The 19963-nt window shown below is 47.0% G+C and overlaps 1 protein-coding gene across 2 annotated transcripts in view; it reads right to left on the bottom strand.

The window, feature by feature from the left end:
• The window catches only part of KLHL3 (kelch like family member 3), a 51116-nt gene extending 32163 nt beyond the window's left edge, over positions 1-18953 (bottom strand). Inside the window, exons 1-4 of one of the 2 annotated variants that reach the window (XM_048319618.1) lie at positions 18853-18953; positions 11177-11293; positions 8093-8199; positions 618-739 (exon numbers count right to left, since the gene is read on the bottom strand). In XM_048319618.1, the coding sequence (XP_048175575.1) occupies positions 618-739; positions 8093-8199; positions 11177-11293; positions 18853-18866 (360 nt within the window). In that variant the 5' untranslated portion in view covers positions 18867-18953. Of the gene's footprint in view, positions 1-617; positions 740-8092; positions 8200-11176; positions 11294-18852 lie in introns of those variants that run through there. The other variant, XM_048319617.1, reaches the window with a different exon arrangement.
• Between the last annotated feature and the right edge of the window lie 1010 nt (positions 18954-19963).

Genomic DNA, 19963 nt, shown 5'->3' with positions numbered 1-19963 from the left:
AGCCTTTTTCTTACCACAAATACAAGTACAGTCAAAGAAAGAGCTTTACCAGCAGCCACAGCCATGTGACACTGCAAAACACTCTCTTCCTGAGCACCCTGCTTTATTTGAAGGCTGCCTTTCAATTACTCTTTCCACTTCTGAACAAATATTTACCTCTCAGAAATTCAAGACAGAGCACACACACAAAAAAGGAAGAATGTCCTCATTTGAACAATGTATTCCACTCAAAGCTCTGTGAAACAACTCAAACTACCCAGAAGAATTTAAAAACTAACAGCCACATTCCTCTGCCATGGCCTTAAAACATTTGACTCACTGCTTGTTTGAGTCTATTCTGACCTTCGACAGACTGACCCACAAGTCAGCACAGCTTCTTGGAAGGCAAATGCCTGCTCTCGTTATAAGAGCTCCACACAAAAGCTAAATGCAACATGACTTAAGCACAGGCAAAGCACTGAAGTGCCTCAAGACTAAACAGAGGCTGGAAGTAGCTCTTTTCAAGCTCAACCTTTTACTTTCTGCAGCCTGAGGATCCCTCACCCCCAAAGAACCTGTGCCTTTGAGTTTCAAGCTTTTCACTTGGTTCTCCACAGGAGCTGCTGAACCAGACCTACCTGCACATTCTCTTCCGTGACCTCGATCTCAGCGGTGTAGATGTAATCAATCAGCTTCCTCAGGGTCTGCCCATCGACATCTTTTATCTCAATCTTCTTGGCCTTACTTTCAGACATGTCTCCTGAAATTCATTTCAAAAGGATAGTTACAGTTTGCTCTGCAGAACCTTGCTCCCCACACATCCAGCATGTGCTCCTGCTGTCTGACTACAGGACTGCTTGGCACTATCCCTCACCACTGAAGAGCCACCAGTGAGATTCCCAAAAGCCTCCTAATGCCACCTAAAAAACGACTGAAGATTGAGGACACTAGTGTAAAACAACATAAAGCAATAAATGCAACAAACTCAACTTCTTGACAGAAAAGAACCTGCCATGGTTCGTTACAGTGGGGATACTGTAACACGTGTATCAGACAATGAGGCCCGTGGAAAAGAAATATATATGGACTGATTCTTGATAGATGTTTCAGAGATGTTTATTTCTCCAGCCGCATGGCCGGAGCTCTGCTGAGGAACTGTTCCAGTCACGGGACCAAGGGTCCTTCTGCCCGCGCAGGGAACACAAACCAACCAATGGGAACGAGGCTGAGCAGGGGCAGGGAAACCCCGTGTCTGTGCCCTCAGGGCCCCTCTCCCAGGGCTACACGGCAGGGGAGGGACCCCAACACCTCACCCGTTTTATTTTAATAAAAGGAGAATGAAAACAACTGGATAAACATAACAAGAACAGTTTCAAAACAAAACAAGCCACTCTCCTGAGTCTTTAAATGTCCAAACAGATTCTCCGGAACATCTTAAGGCTGACAGAAGGGAGACACGACTCTCTGAGCATGCTTTGTGGGGAAACTGAGGCAGGAGAGGGTTTCTTCCATTTGTACCTGTTGGAACTCTAAACAACAATAGTTAATTTCTTCCCTCCCCCTCTTTATCCCCCACTCAGCATTGGAAAGGGATTTTTGGGGAAACAATTGGCAAAGGCATGGTTTTGTGAGGGAAACCATGGGTGAAAAAACTGATTGGGAATACACTGGGGGTAACAGGATATAGGATAAAAGGGAAAGGTGGGATTAGGAAAGGGAGACTGTAGGGGGGGCTTATAATGGAGATATTGTCTAACATGACTACGATTTTTAGCATATATACTGCCTTTCACAGAAACACCATCAGGCCCAGTGACCTCTGCTGCTTGTAACCCTTTTCTACCTTGCACAATTTTGAACTCTACTACTTCTCCATCTCCCAAGTTTGGGATGCATTTTTCAGGGTTATGCTTTTTAGTAGCAGTTCTATGAATGAATATGTCTTGCTGGTTGTCACATCTCGTTATAAAACCATAATTTTGTTTAACATTATACCATTTTACTATTCCTAAAACCTTAGCTACGGTGATTTTTTCCTTTTTCTGAGTGGCTTCTGTTTTCTGTCTCACTGTGTTTTTGCTTTCTCTTTTGTCTTCGCTCGCTTCCATGTTGGAACTGCCAGGGCTGCTGGGGCCATCGGAGCTGCTGGTGCCTGCGCGCTCTTCCCGGGGTCACATTCGGGGCCATGCGGGCCGGGCCAGGCCGCACCGCTCAGCTCCCCGCGTGCTGCCGCTTCTGCTCTCAGCTGCGCTGCGGCTGCCTGGTGCCGCACCCACGTCTCAGCCGGGCCCCCGAGCGATGACCCCCCCATGCCCTGCTCCAGCGCGCGTTTCGGGTAGGCGCAGCTCCGCTCCACTGCCGCCAGCCGTCGCCCACGTGCCGCTCCTCTCACAGGGCTCGCTCCACCACGCGCTGTGCGGGGCCGGGCAGGCTCCCGCCACACCTCGCTCTGCTGCCGACACTGCGGCTCGTGTCACTCTGCCCGCACGTGGGAACTGCCTCGCTGCTGCTCGCAGAGCGCTCGGTCCACGTGGCCTGGGTCGCACGGTCCCTGAAGCAGTTTTAACTTTGCAAGGACACAGCTGACATTGCTCAACAGTCTTGGTAATTAAATAATATTCATGAAAATATTCTTCCATCAGCATATATTTTGACTCAGAAATTAACTGTGTCCAAAAGTCTTTGGTAAGTATTAAATCCCAAGAAACACAGAAAAAGTTCTTAAACAACCATGCCAGGAAGTGTTTCAGTTCCTTTTGAGCTTGAATTAAGCTAAAATTTACAAATCGTTGTTCAAGAACCTTTTCAAGTTTAAGATAAATGTCCATATGCGGCTCGGAGAGCCAAGAGTCTTTCCACAGTTCCTCCATAGTTTAGAGATGGAATAGCAAAACAAAAACAAGAAGAGAAATCCAGAGTTTACTCACAAATCAGTTGCTGTCCTTAGGGATCGGGGATCATTCTGCCCGCATTACCCACCGTTTGTTACAGTGCGGATACTTTAACACGCGTATCAGACAACGAGGCCCGTGGAAAAGAAATATATATGGACTGATTCTTGATAGATGTTTCAGAGATGTTTATTTCTCCAGCTGCATGGCCGGGATCTGCTGAGGAACTGCTGCAATCACGGGACCCGAGGGTCCTTCTGCCCGCGCAGGGGAACACAAACCAACCAATGGGAACGAGGCTGACCAGGGGCCAGGGACCCCGACAATGGTTCACCTGCATTCAAACATAGGAGCTAAAAAACCCCAGTATGCCTGTCAATCATGTCTCAGTACAGGGACAGCCTCAAAGAGACTGTGGACATGTCTTAGGAAGGTCTTTGAAAAATATATTTTTATATATATTTATTAAAAATATATTTACATTTTTTTAAATACATATACATATAGATAGAATGAGTATGTTGCAACAGCTACATTAGGCTATTTTGTGGTATACCCTACATTAAAAACAATGCCGTGTTATTCTTTTTCTTTAGAAAGAAGCTGAAACCTAGTCAGGAAAATAAGCACACAGGGCAGCAGTTACACCCAGCATGCAGCAAGCTTCTCTCCTAAATTACCCTGCTGTAACCCATCCATCACTTGCACCTTGCGCAAAGCATCCACACAGAAAGATGCAGTTCTCATCTCTCACCTTCCCAACCTCACACCTTTGGATCCAAACTGTACCCTTTCTCTAAATCCGTAACTCAAAAGCATGTGGAACTAGTGCAATAATTTCCTCCCTGAAAATACAAGTAAAGCCCCTTAGCTGTGTAAGAGCCTATTCATGACCCATAGCTTTATGCACACCTCCTCACCCCCCAGGTAACAGGAGCACGTCAGAGGAACAAAAACATGCTGCAGGGAGGAGAAAGGACTCCACAGTCCTTCCAGCATCCCCATACATGGTGACTTCACCCAGGATTTAATCACCAGGATCTCCACAGAAAAGAAAGAACAAACTCCCAAGCGGAAAGAAAATGATAAGTGGAAAAATAAAGCTAAACAAAGAGAGCATGAAGAAATGTCAATTCTTAAACCTGGGCATGAATAATCACTACTCTTGGAAATCTGGTGACTCAGTACCGCTGTGGGATTAAGTGGAAAAATATTTCCTGCAGCCTACAGAAGTAATTACAACCTACATCTCCGTGCAGCGTTCCACCAGACGTGGCTGGGCACAGTAAGTGCAGAGCACAGAGTCAGATGCTAAACAGGATCCAAGCTTGAGCAAAACCTGGATCCTGCTAATTGAACTTTGCTGACTTTCCTTATGTGAATAAGGAGGCAAATAATAGGAGTGGGGTGGGACCATGAGTGTTAGAACAGTCAACAACATCCCAAGAACTGAAATAATATTTGCCCCAAATTCAATTTTTCAAACTGAATAATAAGATGTTATTCAGAGAAGTCCATGAATACAAATGTACCAGTACAAAGGGATAAATGACCTACATTTGGGAGGCCTTCAAAGCAGGTAGGACTTTTTAATTGACAAAATGTCATCTTCACACACTTCCTCCCCTCAAAAAACCCCAAACATCTCCAGAGATGAGAGGGTGCTTCTGAGAACAGACCAGTCCCCATCAGCCCTGTGGTGCTGGAGGTGCCTGTAAGGAGCACCCACCAAACCCCCTGCATGGGGAGCCCAGAGCCCTGCAGGACCCTCAATGCAAGGAGGGGCTCAGCCACACACACCCAGAGATCGATGCAGAAATAGCTTGGGGGGACCAATCCAATAACATCATCTGTCGTCGTGGCATCCATGTGACACAGGCAACAAAAATAAAAGCTGTGTGGGCTTCCCCGCCCACCAGCAAGCTGCCAGCCCTGCATACTAACAGCCTCCACTGCCTCTGCTCTGGGACCAGCCCAGGCACCCCAGGAGGGGAGTCTCCTGTGCTGCGCCCACGGTTGGATGGGATCTGACTCGGCATGATCGAGTCCCTCCCACTCGTCACAGGGTGGACAAGTCTCTAGTGCTGTGGAATGGGGAAGAACCGGGAGACACCACAAGTGAACCAAGGCAGGATTGGTGCAGACCAGGAGCAGGCACCAGGCTGCCCCTTCCTCCAAGCACAGACCCAGGGCAAGCCTCTGGAGCAGCGCTGTGGGCAGCTGAGTGAGGGACCATTGAGGGCATCTCATCTCACATCTCTCCAGAAAAGAAACCCTACACCTTAAACCCCACAAAACCCAGCTCCTAGGGTGTCTTTTATAAAGTCAGACTCGAGCCCCACCTGATACCTTAATTACAGAATAATTCAAAGCACTAGCATTATCTCTCATAAGGACTGTGGTGGGAAGGGCTGCCTTGCAGGAGGCACTGCACAGATCCCGTCCCTGCACCACTGCAGCCAAGCAGACACAAGGGACGAGGTGTGAGGGAGCAAAGGCAGGCAAAACAGGCAGGGTGGCTCTGAACAGATCCTCTTTAGGGGACAGTCTGCAGCCCCCCATGAAGGCATTGCCTTTCCTGCACCACATTCAACACCCAGCAGTGCTTTTTCCACTCCCCTCTGCTCATGAAGGCAAGGAGAGAGCAGAGCTCTGTTTTGTCACAAGACAAACTACCCTCAAAACTGCAGCAGCCCATGGCACTGTGTTTACCCAGCACAGCAGCCTGCCCTGCCTCCTGAATGCTGCACTCCAGAGAGGCTTTCCAGTGTATAGCCACAGCTTTGGCTGTTTCCTAAGTCACAGATGTGCTGAGGGAGAATACGAGTGCATTGGATAACAAAACCACAGCCTCTCACACATGGGGTGAGTGCTTTGAAGCAGCATACAAGACCTGCAAGGGAGGTTTCTGCTTCCTCCTTCAGCACTTCCAAAATTCCAAAGGTATCTGACAGGAGCAGTCCTAGCAGTGTCACTGAACTATTTGTTGCCCTTTCTAACATGATTGTGTTTTCTTCTAAATAGACAGAAATTACTGTCCCAAATCATCCCCACAGAATAGTGCCAACAAGGACCAGCATCCAAAATGCTCTAGTAAGCCAGTATGGAAAGGGACACTCAGGAAGGGCTGAGTCCCATCTCTCCTTCAGCAGTGGAAGTTACAAATGGAAAATGTGCCTACCCATTTCCAGACTTTCCAGGAATACTTCAAAGAGGAATGGCTAACCAGAGGATACAAGGTCATCACAAGGTCAACCATGGCTCCAAAGTCAGGCCCAGCTGACAGGGACAGAGCCTGCAGAGCAAGCGGTGGGCAAAGGTGGATGAGCTGTGGGTTTCAGTGTGGTTCCCACTGTTCACAGCTCCACACTGATCACTCACTACTCACTCGTGGCTGCCAGCACTGCTGGGGGACCCCTCCAGTAAGAATTCAGTGTGCATATGCAGCTCCTGCAAATGCCCCCACAGTGCAGCTGAACCTGATCCCTTGGCTCCATCACTGATGTGCAGTGCAAAAAAAACCAAGTCACAACAACCAGCTCGTGCTGAAGCTGTGATTTTACACTGTCTCCTCGCAGGGAATGAACTGCCACGCAGCTGGAAGGAGATCACACGCTCTGTCTTCGAAAGAGAGAGATCCAGACCTTAGGAATTTGGGGATAGCTAGACTGAAAGCAAAGGGAGAGCCGGTCTTTGCCTGACCCTCTGCCCCCGGGGACTTGTCAGGGGGAGGGGACAGGCGGCTGCCAAGGCTGTCACCCAGCCCAGGGGAGCTCTGAGCCAGCCACATGACGGGTTAGCTGATTACTGTTTAACTCAGAGAGTGAGGGATTACACGGCCCAGAGAATTCCTGCATGGAAACATGAGCAGCCCTGCACCACCACCTTCCCACTCAGATGACCTCTAAGGATCAGAAGGTTTTTCCAAGAGCTTTTCTTTATTAAACTTCTCATCAGGAACAAGCATCACAAGTCGAGCTCGAGGTGCCCTCAAACACAGTTGCTTCTGAGCAGTGTTTGCTCCTCTGCCTCACTACCACAGCCAGTACCAACTTCAGGGTGCAGCACCAGTGCCCCAGAGAACACAGATGCTCTCCACCTTAGCCCACCACACTGATAAAGCCACCATGGGGAGTGTCACATCTCTCCTCACATTTTACACTGGAGGTTTTCCCCCCACCTCCATTACAGAAGGGAAAAAAGCTTCACAAATGACAAGCTTTTTCCTGAGAAATGCTGTGTTCTGCTTCCAGCAAAGTGAATTAAACTAGGTCTAATCTCAAGGTTTTTAAAAGGAAGAAGAAAGGCCCAGACCACAAGCAAATGAACATGAAACAGGGGAAAAACCCCTGAACCTCATTTATGTTGGAGCTCAGGGACAGTAACAACTATCCCCTGGGGTGTACAATCATTTTCTTTGTATTTGTCAGTTCCTATCCTGGAAATAAGGGCAAGGAAAAGGAAAGAAGCTAAGGAGTTTCTGACCAGACTAATTTTACTAGAATGACTTAAATAAGCTGCTCACTCCCCTCCTTCAGGATTGACTTAGCTTTCTTTGGGTTTTTTTTGCTGCCCCATCTGGGCACAGCCTTTGAAGGGCACCTGCTCTGGGAATCAGGTGATCAGAGAAAGAATTTTGTCCTCTTCTTCCTTTCTGTCTTTACCAAAACACATTGGACTGCAGCAACTCACCCTGTTAAAAAGCTGGGCTGCTAAAACTCACTGGGATCAAGAGAACAACGGTGTTATTTCAGGCAGCAGAAAGAAGTGCCATGGGAGATTAAACATCTGTGACTGCCAAATCAGTATCGGCAGGACTGAGCCTTGAAACTACAACTCCTGTGCCAGCAACCTCTTTGATGTGCACCATGAACATTTAGGGCACTGAACACGTGCTTGATGACAATGTTTTCATGATCCAAGGTCTTGTTAGGTGAAAAAATACTAACCCATAAAGCAGTGAGCCAAACTCCACAGTAACCTCACAGTGCCCCACATGCTATCCACTCACCCCACAGCCATACAGCCACCCCACAGGAATTAGTCAAGAATGACCAGCATCATCCATCAAGTACAGCAATCTGCAGACCCATCGGTACCACTTCTCTCTCAAGCAAACCCTCTCCTGCCTGTGCTGCAGCTCCTGACAGAGACACAGCCTGAGGCCTGGGGACTGCAATGGCCCGTTCAGCCCAAGCACAGTCTGGTGTCAAAAGCAGTACCTGTAAACATGGCACAGAAATAAGGGCTGCAGGCTGCAAGCACCACCCGGTGAGCTTCCATCTCCACGGTTTCGGCCACAATCACCACATCACAGAGGAGCCGCTTGCTGGGAAAATACCAGAAAAGACAAAGATCAGAATTTCAGAATTCCTGGTCAAAAAGCTACATCAATACAGGCCAAAAAAATGGAAGACCAGCTATTATAGACATGGCACCTGAGCTTCTGCCAAATCCCAGGGGAAGGTCCTCTAACCCTTCAGCTACCAGCTCCTGTCACTGTTTGCCTACAAAGCAGAGGCTGGATCCTCCTGAGGCTGCAGCCCCGCCTGTGGTTCTGCTTTCCTAGGAAAAAAAACCTGGAAGCCAAACTAGGCATACATGCTGTCCCAAGAATGAAGGGTAAGGGGCTCCTTCACCTCTCAAACAAGCAGGGCTTGGAGAAGGGGCAGAAGAGCTTAAAGATTTGGGCACTACCTGGGGCCAGGCTCTAGCAAGTCTGTAAGGCAAGAAATAGACATGCAAGGGAACACCAGCAGCCCTTTCATCTTTCCACAGGGAAAAGGTAGAATGAAAAATGAAGTGATTTCTGTACTTCCTTCCATGCTTGTCACTAAAGAATGTGGCCACCAAAATAGATCCTGTCACTGGTAAGTGCAGAAGCTGCCTCAGCCATCTGCCAGAGAGGAGGTATCAATCACTGGAGTTTATCCATGGGCCTGAGGACTTCATTTACCTCATGAATTAGTCTGGGATTAAGAGTCATTGGGATAAAGAACAGGGTTCCAGACAGAAACCAAAAAAGAAACCTTCTAAGCTCCCCCACTGACTCATTGTAGAGCTTTGGAAAAGCCACTTCATTAACGAGTGACCTTTTCTACTTGCCCCACGTATGTCCTTTGAGGATTCATTAGTTAATGTTTGCACAGAGCTTCGAAGATGCCGACAGCAAGGAGTGCTCAGCCTCCCAATAAGTTGGTTTAAGATGCTTAAGCATACAAATGCAAACTAAGGGTGTTCTTTTCAAATGTCAAGCCTGAAAAAGGATCAGAGTCTGTAAATCTAGATGTTGTCTTCTCTTTGGAAATACTTATCTCCACACTGAACTTTGTCTTTAGGAAACTGCATTATCAAATAAATATACACAGAGCTTCTAATGGACCAGGTATGTCTCTTCCCCATATATTGAAATATGTGAACAAAACAGCTGTGAAATGCAGGGTTACAGTTGGAAAACAGGAAGAAAGTAGAAACTGGCAGTCTGTACTCTACATTTATCCCAATTTGGAAGGGGAAAGGGCAATGAGGGGAACTCTAAGAGCCTCTTAATGGAAGCTTCCTCATTTCTTTTAGCTTATGTAAAAGGTGCTCTGTTCAATTCCTCTTTGGGCTACAGCCATCAAAAGTACCACTCATAAAATAATTTCATCCACATTTTCAAACTAAAAGCCTAAGTGGCACTTAGGGACATGATTTAGTGGTGGCCTTGGCAGTGCTGGTTTAAGGGTTGGACTCAATGACCAGAGAGGTCTTTTCCAACCTAAACAATTCCATGATTCTATATAGTATATAGGCTAAAGACTTAGCATGACTTTTCTAGACCCTCTGAATGAGATTTGTGGATGCATGTGAAGGGAGAAATTGTTATTCAAGGTATCTATTAACACTGATTGCTGACAGCTGAACAGATCCCAAGCTCAGTGCACATTGAAGAGATGTGAAAACCACATATTCCACAACAGCAGCAGGAGCCAACAAAAAAAAAAGAGTAGCCAGAAGATGAAAACATTATACAGGTCCTTAAGGGCAGCTTTCAGTCTACTACATTTTATCTGTTCACCATTGCCCAAGATACCTAACCACAGGCACTAAGAAACATTGTCTGTCTCCACTGATTCCCACTATGCTTCAATTAAGAAAGGAATAATAGTAGCACAATAGATGTCTGAATGTAGCTGCACAAGCCTTTAGTTTCAGATCCTTTGCTTTCAGTACAAAGAAAGGACCAGAAGGATGCCAGTTATAAGTAAAAAAATTACAACATACCCTGCTTCATGTAATTGTTACAATATTTCCATATTCTGTTCCTATGCAACAGAGAAGCACTGTCAGATATCTGTGGAAGGAAACATTTCCAATCTTTCTCCACACTAGAGAACTTGTATATTAGGAAACTACTTAATCCATGGAGAATAAGTAGCTTTTACAGCATCTTTTGAGTACTTGGAGTGTGCAGGAAGAGCAAAGGATGTTACCTGCTTTCACCACATCATCTCGACAGCTAGGGAGCTCATACATTCATGTGTATCACACACACACTTTCCATAAGAATTCTTTTTAAAATTAGAAGGGTGAGTAAGTCCAATGAACTAGTCAGAGAAATGTTCACTGAACTTCTGTGTGGTTTGTGGGTTAACAGCAACTGAGAAACAACTCAGGCTGAACCACTGCCACCACACTGCTGATGTGATGACAGCAGTTTTCAAAGCTGTGTTCAGAGATATTTTTTCAGCCTCTGTTCTCCCTGTACCCACACAACTGTGTAAAGACCAAGGTGTTCTCTTCTAACTAATATCAGGATTTTTCAATTTGCAAGAAGAGAGCTGACATTCTTCCTGAGTACTTGCTTTTTTTTTTTTTTTTTGCCCCTTACTTTGGAGTGCTAAGCCCAGACTGAGTGATGCTGCTAGTCAAAGAGACTAAGAACAGTACATTAATAATCTTTGGTCTGTAATTATGTGTAGGTGTCTTAATGTCTGTAATGTTCTATTATTGGGTTTCAGACCATTACCTCAGTTAAGAACATAGTTTACAGCTGAATTTGCTGTAAGTAATGGAAAAGACTAAACGAATTATCACCTGTGAATGAAGGCTGTGGCTCAGGTAATGTTTTTGGGAAGACAGAGGTCTGAGACTGGGGAGACCAGCCCACCACAAAAGGACTTTATTTTAGCTTCCTATTTGTTGATCAATATTCTACCTGCAATCATTAGCTGTAACAAAGATGGCACAGACTATTTTCTATGTCTCTCAACCAGCACAATTCTGCTAAACTAGAGAGGGTGCCCAGTAAGTCAAAAGTGTACCTCCGTAATTCATTCATGACCTTGAAAGCCTTTCTCATGTGAGAGGGATTGACTGTCACTGTACGCTGGTCCTTTTCATCTTCAGCTGCCTCAGAGGAACGGGAACTCTGCTTAATGCTAAAAACAGGAACAAAAATGGAGTAGAAAGTTTGATTAAAAGGCACTTTAGAAAAACAAGCATCCTAAAACTGCAGCACAGGGTATTAAGCATGGACTTACTCACAAGTCTGTTAGTCAGTTTAGGTTCTCCACATCAAGAGCATCAAAAAATGCAGCTACTTCTGCATGGATGTTGAAAGCCAACTCAGCCCACATATCAGCCAGCAGGGAAGAAAAGAAAAAAGTGCCAAACACCTGAGGACAAAGCCCAGTCTTACAGGCTTCAGGCCAGGAAAGCAGTGTAAGTTGAAATTCAAGCCAGAACATAATTGCCTCACTGAATAGAAACAGACTTCAGCACTGGGAACTGCAAGAGTACCAGGGGTTTTTTAACATTCATACAGAGAAAAAGTTTAGTCTTCAATGTCCCATCTGAAAAAGGCAAGCACACAATACATGACTCGCATCTTCTTTAGAGGGAAGTAGAAAAGGGCTATTAAAACTCCCTGTGCAGCTTTCAAACCTTTACTGAAGCCACATCCAATTTCCATTTCAGAAACAGATCTATTTATTGCCACTGAAACATATGGAATGAATTATTAAACCTTCCTACCAGAACCACCAGCTACAGAGGTAATGTTGAACCAGAGGCACCCAGCTATGTGCTGTGTTTAATCAGGCCAACAGGTGCCTAAGGCACATACGTGTCCTCATTACTTTGTTGGGAGCATTTGCTCTTTACACACAATTGACAGCAGGTCAATATCTCCATCTCCCTGATCCAAAAGCCTGTGAAATCACTCGGAGCTAAAGGCTCCCACCTGTCAAAGAAGCAGCACTTTGAGGCAGGTCCCTGTTCTGCTCGTGCCCATGGCTCACCCCTCAAACCCCTCGCAGGCAAAGGCAAACAAGACAAGTCAAGGAGGGTTGTCCTGTCGAAAGCCAACTCCAAGAGAATGGCAGATGTCAGGAGGCAACTCCATCACCCCAAGTGCCTGACTGGAGACCCTCTCAGAGCTTTCCCTTCCAAAGGACAGTCTCCTTTACTTTTGTCCCCTCCTCCCTGCCAGCTTTCCTAGTTGGGCTGGTATCATGATAAAAAAGGCTGAATCAGGTTAAACCAGCAGTCTCGGCAGCCCAGCATCCTGTTTCTACTGATGGCCAGAAGGTGATGTCTGAAGAAGAGTAAAACAGTGTGGAAGGATCCTTCCCAGAATACCCCGTCAGCCCCTGCCTAGGTGTGTATGCATGCACATATAGATCTATATACACGTACACTTACATACAATGACTTGCACTTTGAAAAACACATTATTTGCTATTTACAACCACCTGACAGTGTGAGACCCTTGCTGAACATTACATCCTCCCCATTGCCTGCTCCTGACCAGTGGCTGTCACCATCCCCATGTCCCTTGACACCACACAAAGCTCTCTGCCCCCCCAGCAGTCTTTGATGGGCTGCACTCTCCTGCCTCGAGAAGCAAGAGGCTGAGCAGCAGCCAAGTTGCACACAGCTCGAATCCACGCCTGCATACTGAGCAGCCTCCAGCTTTGTGCCTGAGACAAAGGCCAAAAACCAGCCAAGTCCAATTCTTTCAGGTTGCTGAGCAAGTGAAATATTTTCAGTCACAAGTGAAGCCACAAGGCTGAGCACAACATCACTCAGCACATGTCCCAGTGAGGGGGACAACTTCCCAGACTCCGTTATAGTCGTCATCCAATTAGCTTAGTATGGCTGGATTTAAAAAAAAAACAGAAAGGAGAATACCTCGTGTTAAATGTTCAGTATTCAAGGGACTGGTACCAGGCAACGACACAAACAGCTTTTCTATCCCTGAAGAAAGCTGAACTCATTCTGTGCCACACATACTGCCAGAGGTGCTCATGGACATGGAGCTGTGCTGGCACTTGGCTCTTCCCCAGCTCTGCACAGTGCAGTGAGGAAGCCTCATCGCTCCAGGGACATGGCCAAACCCAGCTAAGCCTCAGTGCTGTGTCTATCAAAAGCCCTCGTTGAAACTTTAGGCCAGGTGAAGTTTGACCACAGCTTTAAACACCCCAGCATAAACCCTTGATTTTTAAACAGCTAAACCTGCCCCCATGGCACGATGGAGCCAAGGAGGGAAAAACGAGGCTCTAGAAGTGCAAGTGACTTCACGGAGCTTTCAGGCTCCAAAGCTGAAACGCGTACAGGAAGCAAGCAAAGTAAACAAAAAAGAAAAAAGTATTAAAAAAAGAAAGTGAAACTGAAAGGCAGCGTCAGGGAGAGCCACTCCCATTGCTCCCGGGGCAGGACAGCTGGATCCCAACAGGACACTGCCCCGAGCAGCCCCACAGACACACCTCACAGACCCAAAATCAAGCCATGCACACAGAAATCATGGGGGCTCTTTAATAAGAACAATCGCACTGCTGAGATTTATCTATTACCTCTCCAGTGCCGGAGACCAAAGATTCATTATGTTCAAACTTTTCCACTGGCAAAAGATATAGTTCAAAGGACACAGCAAGTTTCACTGAACTCCAAAGTAAATGTCAGGTCAACAAGCCTTTTATAAAGCCTCAACTCCACCAACATTTGTCTGTGTATTTTAAAAGCAAAAAAAAACCTTGCTTTAGGATTTTGGAAAAAGATCAATCAGCTCTTCCTAAAAAGCAGGAAAGGTAATTTTTAAAAAAACATCCTAAGAGACATCCTCAGCATAATTAAAAGGGGCAGATTTCAGAATTTGCCAAAGGCTTAACATAAGAAAATACCGCAGATTGTCTGGTTAAAAACTTGTTTCAAAAAAGATCAAGCTATGCTATTTAAAGTTTTTTCCAAGTGACTCATAAAAAAACCAGATTTGAAGCATTAATGTCTAAGAGCCTTTAACTCATCTTTAAGACTGATTCCATAGAATTCCTGTAACGGACAGAGGATGATTTTATCTGGGAGAGATATTTTACACCTCCATGCACATACTCTCAGAGATCACTGACGCATTTCCAACATAAAAATGCAAGAACCTGAATGCTCTGAGCACATGCAACCTGCCAGAAAGCAAAAGCTGCCCCTGAGAAGACCAAATCATTACATTTCACAGCTTTTTCTGACCTTTTTCCCTCCACAAGGCTAAGAATTATTACATTTATTACCCTGTTGTTATTTTAATGGATCAAACCAAAGGAGGAATAGGGTCCTCTGATCAAAGATACCAGCCAAGACCAACTGGACACGCTGGAGCCCCTGCACCCCATGACCACAGGGACATCCCCCCATGTTTGCCAAGCTGATGTCCTACTACACCAGCAGGACTCATGAGCCAGCTGCCAGGAGCAATTTGTTCTATTCCTGGGCTATCCAAGGCCGTGCACTGAGTGAATGGACAAATGATTTAATTTCCCTGGGCCAGATGAACATCCTCTTTACAGACACAGCAGGATGCTCCTAAAATGAGCAGAGAGGCTCTTGGTTTCAGACAGTGCCAACCCCACTGCCACCTCCTGCGTGGCCTTTCAATGATGTCCCCAAGTAGAACAAATGAACCCTGATTTGAGGGTCCCCAATTAGGCCAGTGAAGCTAATAATCACCACCCTGTTGACACTGTGTTTCTCCTCTCCAGGACCCCCTAGCAGAGCTGCGCTCAGGTTGCCAGGGTTCACAGCCCAGCTCCTGCCCAAGTGTGGCCACAACTCAGCTGACAGAAAGGTATTTTAAAAACCCATAACCCACCGTTCTGCTGCCCGCATGTTTCAGCTATGAAGTTGGGTTGCCGTAGTTACCAGCAGTAATTACAGATGTCTTTGTAGATTATGTGAAAGAATAAAAGCCTTCCTTAGAGATAAACTGTCCGCTGGCAAGATTACTGCCGTGCAGAGAGCTGGTAAACCCCAGGAACAAAAATCCCAGCTCTGCCAAATCCAATTCTAACACTGGCTTTATGGGAGCCGGGAGTTCATCCTGAAGGAAGGGCAGATCTCAAATACTCTCTCCTTCAGAGCACAGAAGGACGAGTTTCTGCTCATGTTTCTGGGAGAAGAGCCTCTGGACTCAGCTCTAATCCAACGTGACCACCACCAGGCTCACACTGGGGAGGTGATGGGTCCCCAGACATTTCCAGCCCAGGCTCATCCCACTGTGCATCCTGGGGGATCTCTGGGAGCTGCTCTCCTCTCCTGCCTGAGCACCACAGGCTGAGCTCTGCTCTCCTGGTTGTCCCCTAGCACCACAGAGCCTCAGCACCACAAGCTTGGCCAAAGACTCAGCCGGGATCAGTGTCCTGCACGGGCAATCCAGCACCACTGTAGGGGCTTCATATCCTTGTATTAATTTAGAAATGTCTGCTAGCCATAAATTTCCAAAGCCTATGGAGCTTCTTTGTGGGATATGTAGCAATCATCACCAGAAAATGTTAATCTGCAGTTTCTGAGAGGTTTGACATCACTCTGATCTAAAAATATGCCAGGTGCCCAATAGCAGTTAGTAGTGTTCAAAACTTTAACACCTCTACAAAGGTAAATGGAGACCAAAATACTGGTTTAGGCTAAGCAAAATGAAAACTCATTTTACCTTAAATGGCCTAATTCTCTGTTTAGAATCAATGTCCCAAATAACAGGAGAAATACATTATGCCCAATAGTTTTATTCCTGGAGTCAGGCAGACACAGTAAGGAAAACCTATCAGTGTAACGGCATAGTTATAAAAATCGCAATTTCTGAATTTGTCTTTAGGTACATACAAAGACATTCAAAAAATTGTGACTGAAGGAATCCACATACTGAACTGGATTTTGAGAGGATTTCAGAGAAATGCATTATCATTAAAACATATGGGAGGCAGCATAACGGAAAGGATTATTTTTCTTTTAATAGCAATATTATTTTCCTATTTTGTTGATTTTTTTTCAGTGCCTGCATCAACATGGAGACATTAGCTTAGGAAAATACACAGTTGGCATACAGCAGATCCCCGAAAGGATATTCATATCAAAGGAGACCTCAAGGGGAAAGAAGACTTTGGGAACTAGTGAGAAGAAAAGTCTTTGCTGTCAGTAATGGAAACAACACAAAATAACTTAAATATGACAATAGCATTTGCTTTCAAAGGCAAATATTGTATTTCTCAAACAGATACCACAGACTACCTTCACTCAAATATAAAACTACAGGTGTTTTAATATTTTAACCAAAAAAAATTAACATTCCAGAGGTTTTTTTCTATTCCAACTCAAAAACATCTTGCAAATTCAGAACCAGAGTATCATGCCCAACTGTAAACCTTCTGCAATTTCTCCATAAAATAAAAGTCCCTATCACCACAGTAAAAGAGAACCAAGATTCTGAAATATTTTATTACCAAATGTGAGTGTTTCAGGTTAAATCTCCATTGCCCCCAGCTGCTTCTGCTCATGTGCAATGACATGGGCACATGATACCACTGAACATCCTGGGTGTGCAAGTTAACAGGATATTTGAGTCTGGGCAGGCTTGGGACCAGAGTCAGAGGTGATGTGAGCACAAGTAACATGGATCCTCACTGACTACGAAAATGGAAAATGCAGAAATATTAAAAACCAGGGGGAACTCTGACGTTATGAAAGTTATCAAGTGTAAAATTTGAGGACCAGTCTGCCTGACACAGATCTGAGCTGAAATGCCGGGCAAAAGCACAGCAATAAGCACAGAATGAGCCCACCGTGCTCGCCCACCATGGTCATTTTTAAACACCTCCTCCCAGGACTTGCTCCGAGCAGGCAAAGCAGCCCCAGCACAGCCCCACACACCATGCCCTTTTGAACCAGAAAGCAGGTGAATATTTCCAGCTTTCCTTGCCAAGAGTCAAACCCCACATCATTACTGCCCGTAACCAGTTCAGGACTGCCTTCCTCTTCCTGAAAATTAGAAATGCAAGCAGCAATTTGGGTAATCATTCCTCACTTCCAGAGGCAGAGAACATGCTGATGGGGATAGTCCTTCATGCCCTAAAAACAGATGGTCTGGAAACAACAGGATAAGGTAAAATAGTCCAGGTATTTTCCTAGTGGCTTTTTCACCACTGTATCCCCGGAAAAAGACCTCCAGTCAAAATGAGACCATTGCTCGTAACCATCAAAAAAAAAAGTATAAGCAACTGTGCCAAGGATGATCCCAGCCTGGGGTATCAAAACAGCTCTGTTCCACTTCCTCAAACACAGGCTCACTTATACAAATAAAGAAAAAAGAAAAAAAAAAAGGAATCCCATTCCATGAGCTGGCATCTAGCGTGACAAACTAAGATTTCAAGGCCCTTGCAATTAATTAATATTTGGATTAATATTCAGAGGTGACTGTTGGCACCATTACAGGAAGCAGAAGCCCTACAATGAGAAATGTGGCAGGATGAAAGGTTTTGCATGTTAAAAACACAAACAATTACAACCCTTGAGTCACAGAAGGGTAGAAAGCTGCCCTTTAGAGCTTGGAAAACAACTCCTACAGGCTGCTGCGAATGTTTTCCCTCAACAGAAGGAAAATTTCCAGAATTTGGGGGTTGACTCCAGCTTAATTTTCTAATGTATCATATTTAAACAAAACTCCTGTCAAGCCCTGACATTTAGTCCTACCAGCAGGTCAAGCCCCCTCTCTGTTCCCCTACCCCCAGCAAGGTCACCAGCACAAAAGGAAGCACTCAGCATATCCTGTTTTTAAAAGAATATTGTAAAAAAACTCAGACCAGTTTAATGTTTCATTTGAAGCAGCAGAAGTAGCTTCTGGTGTGTGAAAGGCACCTGACAGAAGGGAGTAATAAGGGCAGAGCCAAAACACTGAACGTCTCTCTGGCATTCACTAGGTCCCTGCGCAGCGATAGTATCTTTTATGGGTTCAGTGGACATTAAGTCGACTCGGTAAACACTGCTTCCCGCAGGTTTTGGAGCAATAGAGCCGCCTGGCAGGAATAAAGTCTATACGGCCCGGCTACCGTGCGAGGGAGACGCGGGATCCCCTGCACTGCCCTAACACCGCACAGTGCTCGGCTTCCACACGCGCTGCTGGAAAATCGACCCCCGAAGGATTCACAGATATTACGGATTTTCACTCGTGACTCAAAAAAGCAGCAAGTATCAGTGAGTCTGTCTTCAGCGGAATGCCGAAGTCGGCTGCCCGAGGTTCCAGGCGCAGGCAGGGCACACACAAGCCCAGCACATCGTGCCGGCGAGGCGAGCCGGCGGGGCAGCTACCCCCCCGCCGTCCTGCATCCCACCCCCACGTCCTGCATCCCAGCCCCCTGCCCCGCACCTCCATTTTAGCGAACGCCCCCCGACCTGCCCCCCTCACGTCCTTAATCACATCCGAAACACATCCTACGGAACCCCCTCCTCTGCCTCGGCGTGGGCACGCGGGGCGAAGCCGCCTGTCACCATGACATTGCAACATCCATGAATAGCACGGCGGGCGCCCATCGCAGGAGGCATTCCTGCCGGCGGGGAGCGGAGGTCCCCGCAGCCGCGCCCCGCATTCCTGCGCACAGCCCCGCATCGCTCGCACCCCGGGGAAGGGCATCCCCATCCCGCCGCGCTCCGGGCAGACACAAAGGCTAGCGGAGGTACCCACCTCTCCTCCTCCATTGTGCGGGGCGGCGGCGGGGCCGGCTCAGCGCCCCGGGCCCGGCATGGCTGCGAGCGGCCGCCCCCGCCCCGGGCCGCTTCCTGCGGGAGCGGAGCGCTGCGTGCCGGGCGCGCCCCGCCGCACCGACTGCCGCCGCCGCGCAGCCCCCTCCCCTCCCCTCCCCTCCCCGGCGGGGCTTGCGAGCGTCTCCGGGCAACGGCAGCACCGCCCCGCACCGCCCCGACAGCGCCCTCCGCGCCCCGGCTCCGGCTGGCGCCGCCGGCACGGCCCCGCTGCGGCAGCGAAATAGGTCAGGGACAGCCCCGAGCCGGCCCGGCGGAGAGCGGAGCCCGCCGGCAGCGGCACGGGCAGCGCCGAGCCCGCGGGGCAGCTCCCGGCCCCCGGGCATCCCTCCCTCCCTCCCTCCGCCCGCCGTACGGCACTGCCGCCGCCCGGGAGTTGTCTGAGGAGGGGGTGGCGGAGGAGCCGAGTGGCCCAAAACTGCTTCAGTCCCAATCCAATCTATGGACTGGACAAAAGTTTCAGTGACTGAACATCCCCAGTCCCGAGGTCAAGCTCGCGCACAGGGCAGCGCAGGAGAGGAGTGGTGATGGTGAGGAAAGAGAGGATCCCAGCCCTCCTAAGTCTCCCCACTCCCACCGCAGAAAGCAAGATCTTACCTCTAGTTCCCCAATTTATCAAAACTTTCCTGTCCTTTATGCAATCTATGAGGCGAAATACACCCTGCATAGGCAACATGGGTCCTTCTCAACTGCAGATGCTATTTAGCCTAAAGCACTGAACTAAATTACATTTGTCATTTTTATTCCAATTGATACAAATGCACAGACTTTTATATAAATCTTTTTTCCCCCTCATTTTATTAAAATAATTTTTCTGTTGCATTCTGCACCAGTGAGGCCTTAGAGGTTAATTGTATTAAAGACAAGAAAATTTGCCTTCTTCATTACTCATCCATTCACAAAATGTTCTTGTGCAAAAGGGAGAGATAATTGGAAGTATCAAGAGATTTCTCTTGGAAGATGCCATTTCATCTCTTTTGTAAATAAAATTACCTCACTGTTGTATGTTTCTCCTCAAGCCATGTCCTCAGCCC

Source organism: Corvus hawaiiensis, chromosome 15 (assembly GCF_020740725.1).
Source record: "Corvus hawaiiensis isolate bCorHaw1 chromosome 15, bCorHaw1.pri.cur, whole genome shotgun sequence".
NCBI classification, from domain to species: Eukaryota; Metazoa; Chordata; class Aves; order Passeriformes; family Corvidae; genus Corvus; species Corvus hawaiiensis.
The sequence above is the reverse complement of the archived record's forward strand: the minus strand, read 5'-3'. Positions and strand labels throughout refer to the sequence as shown.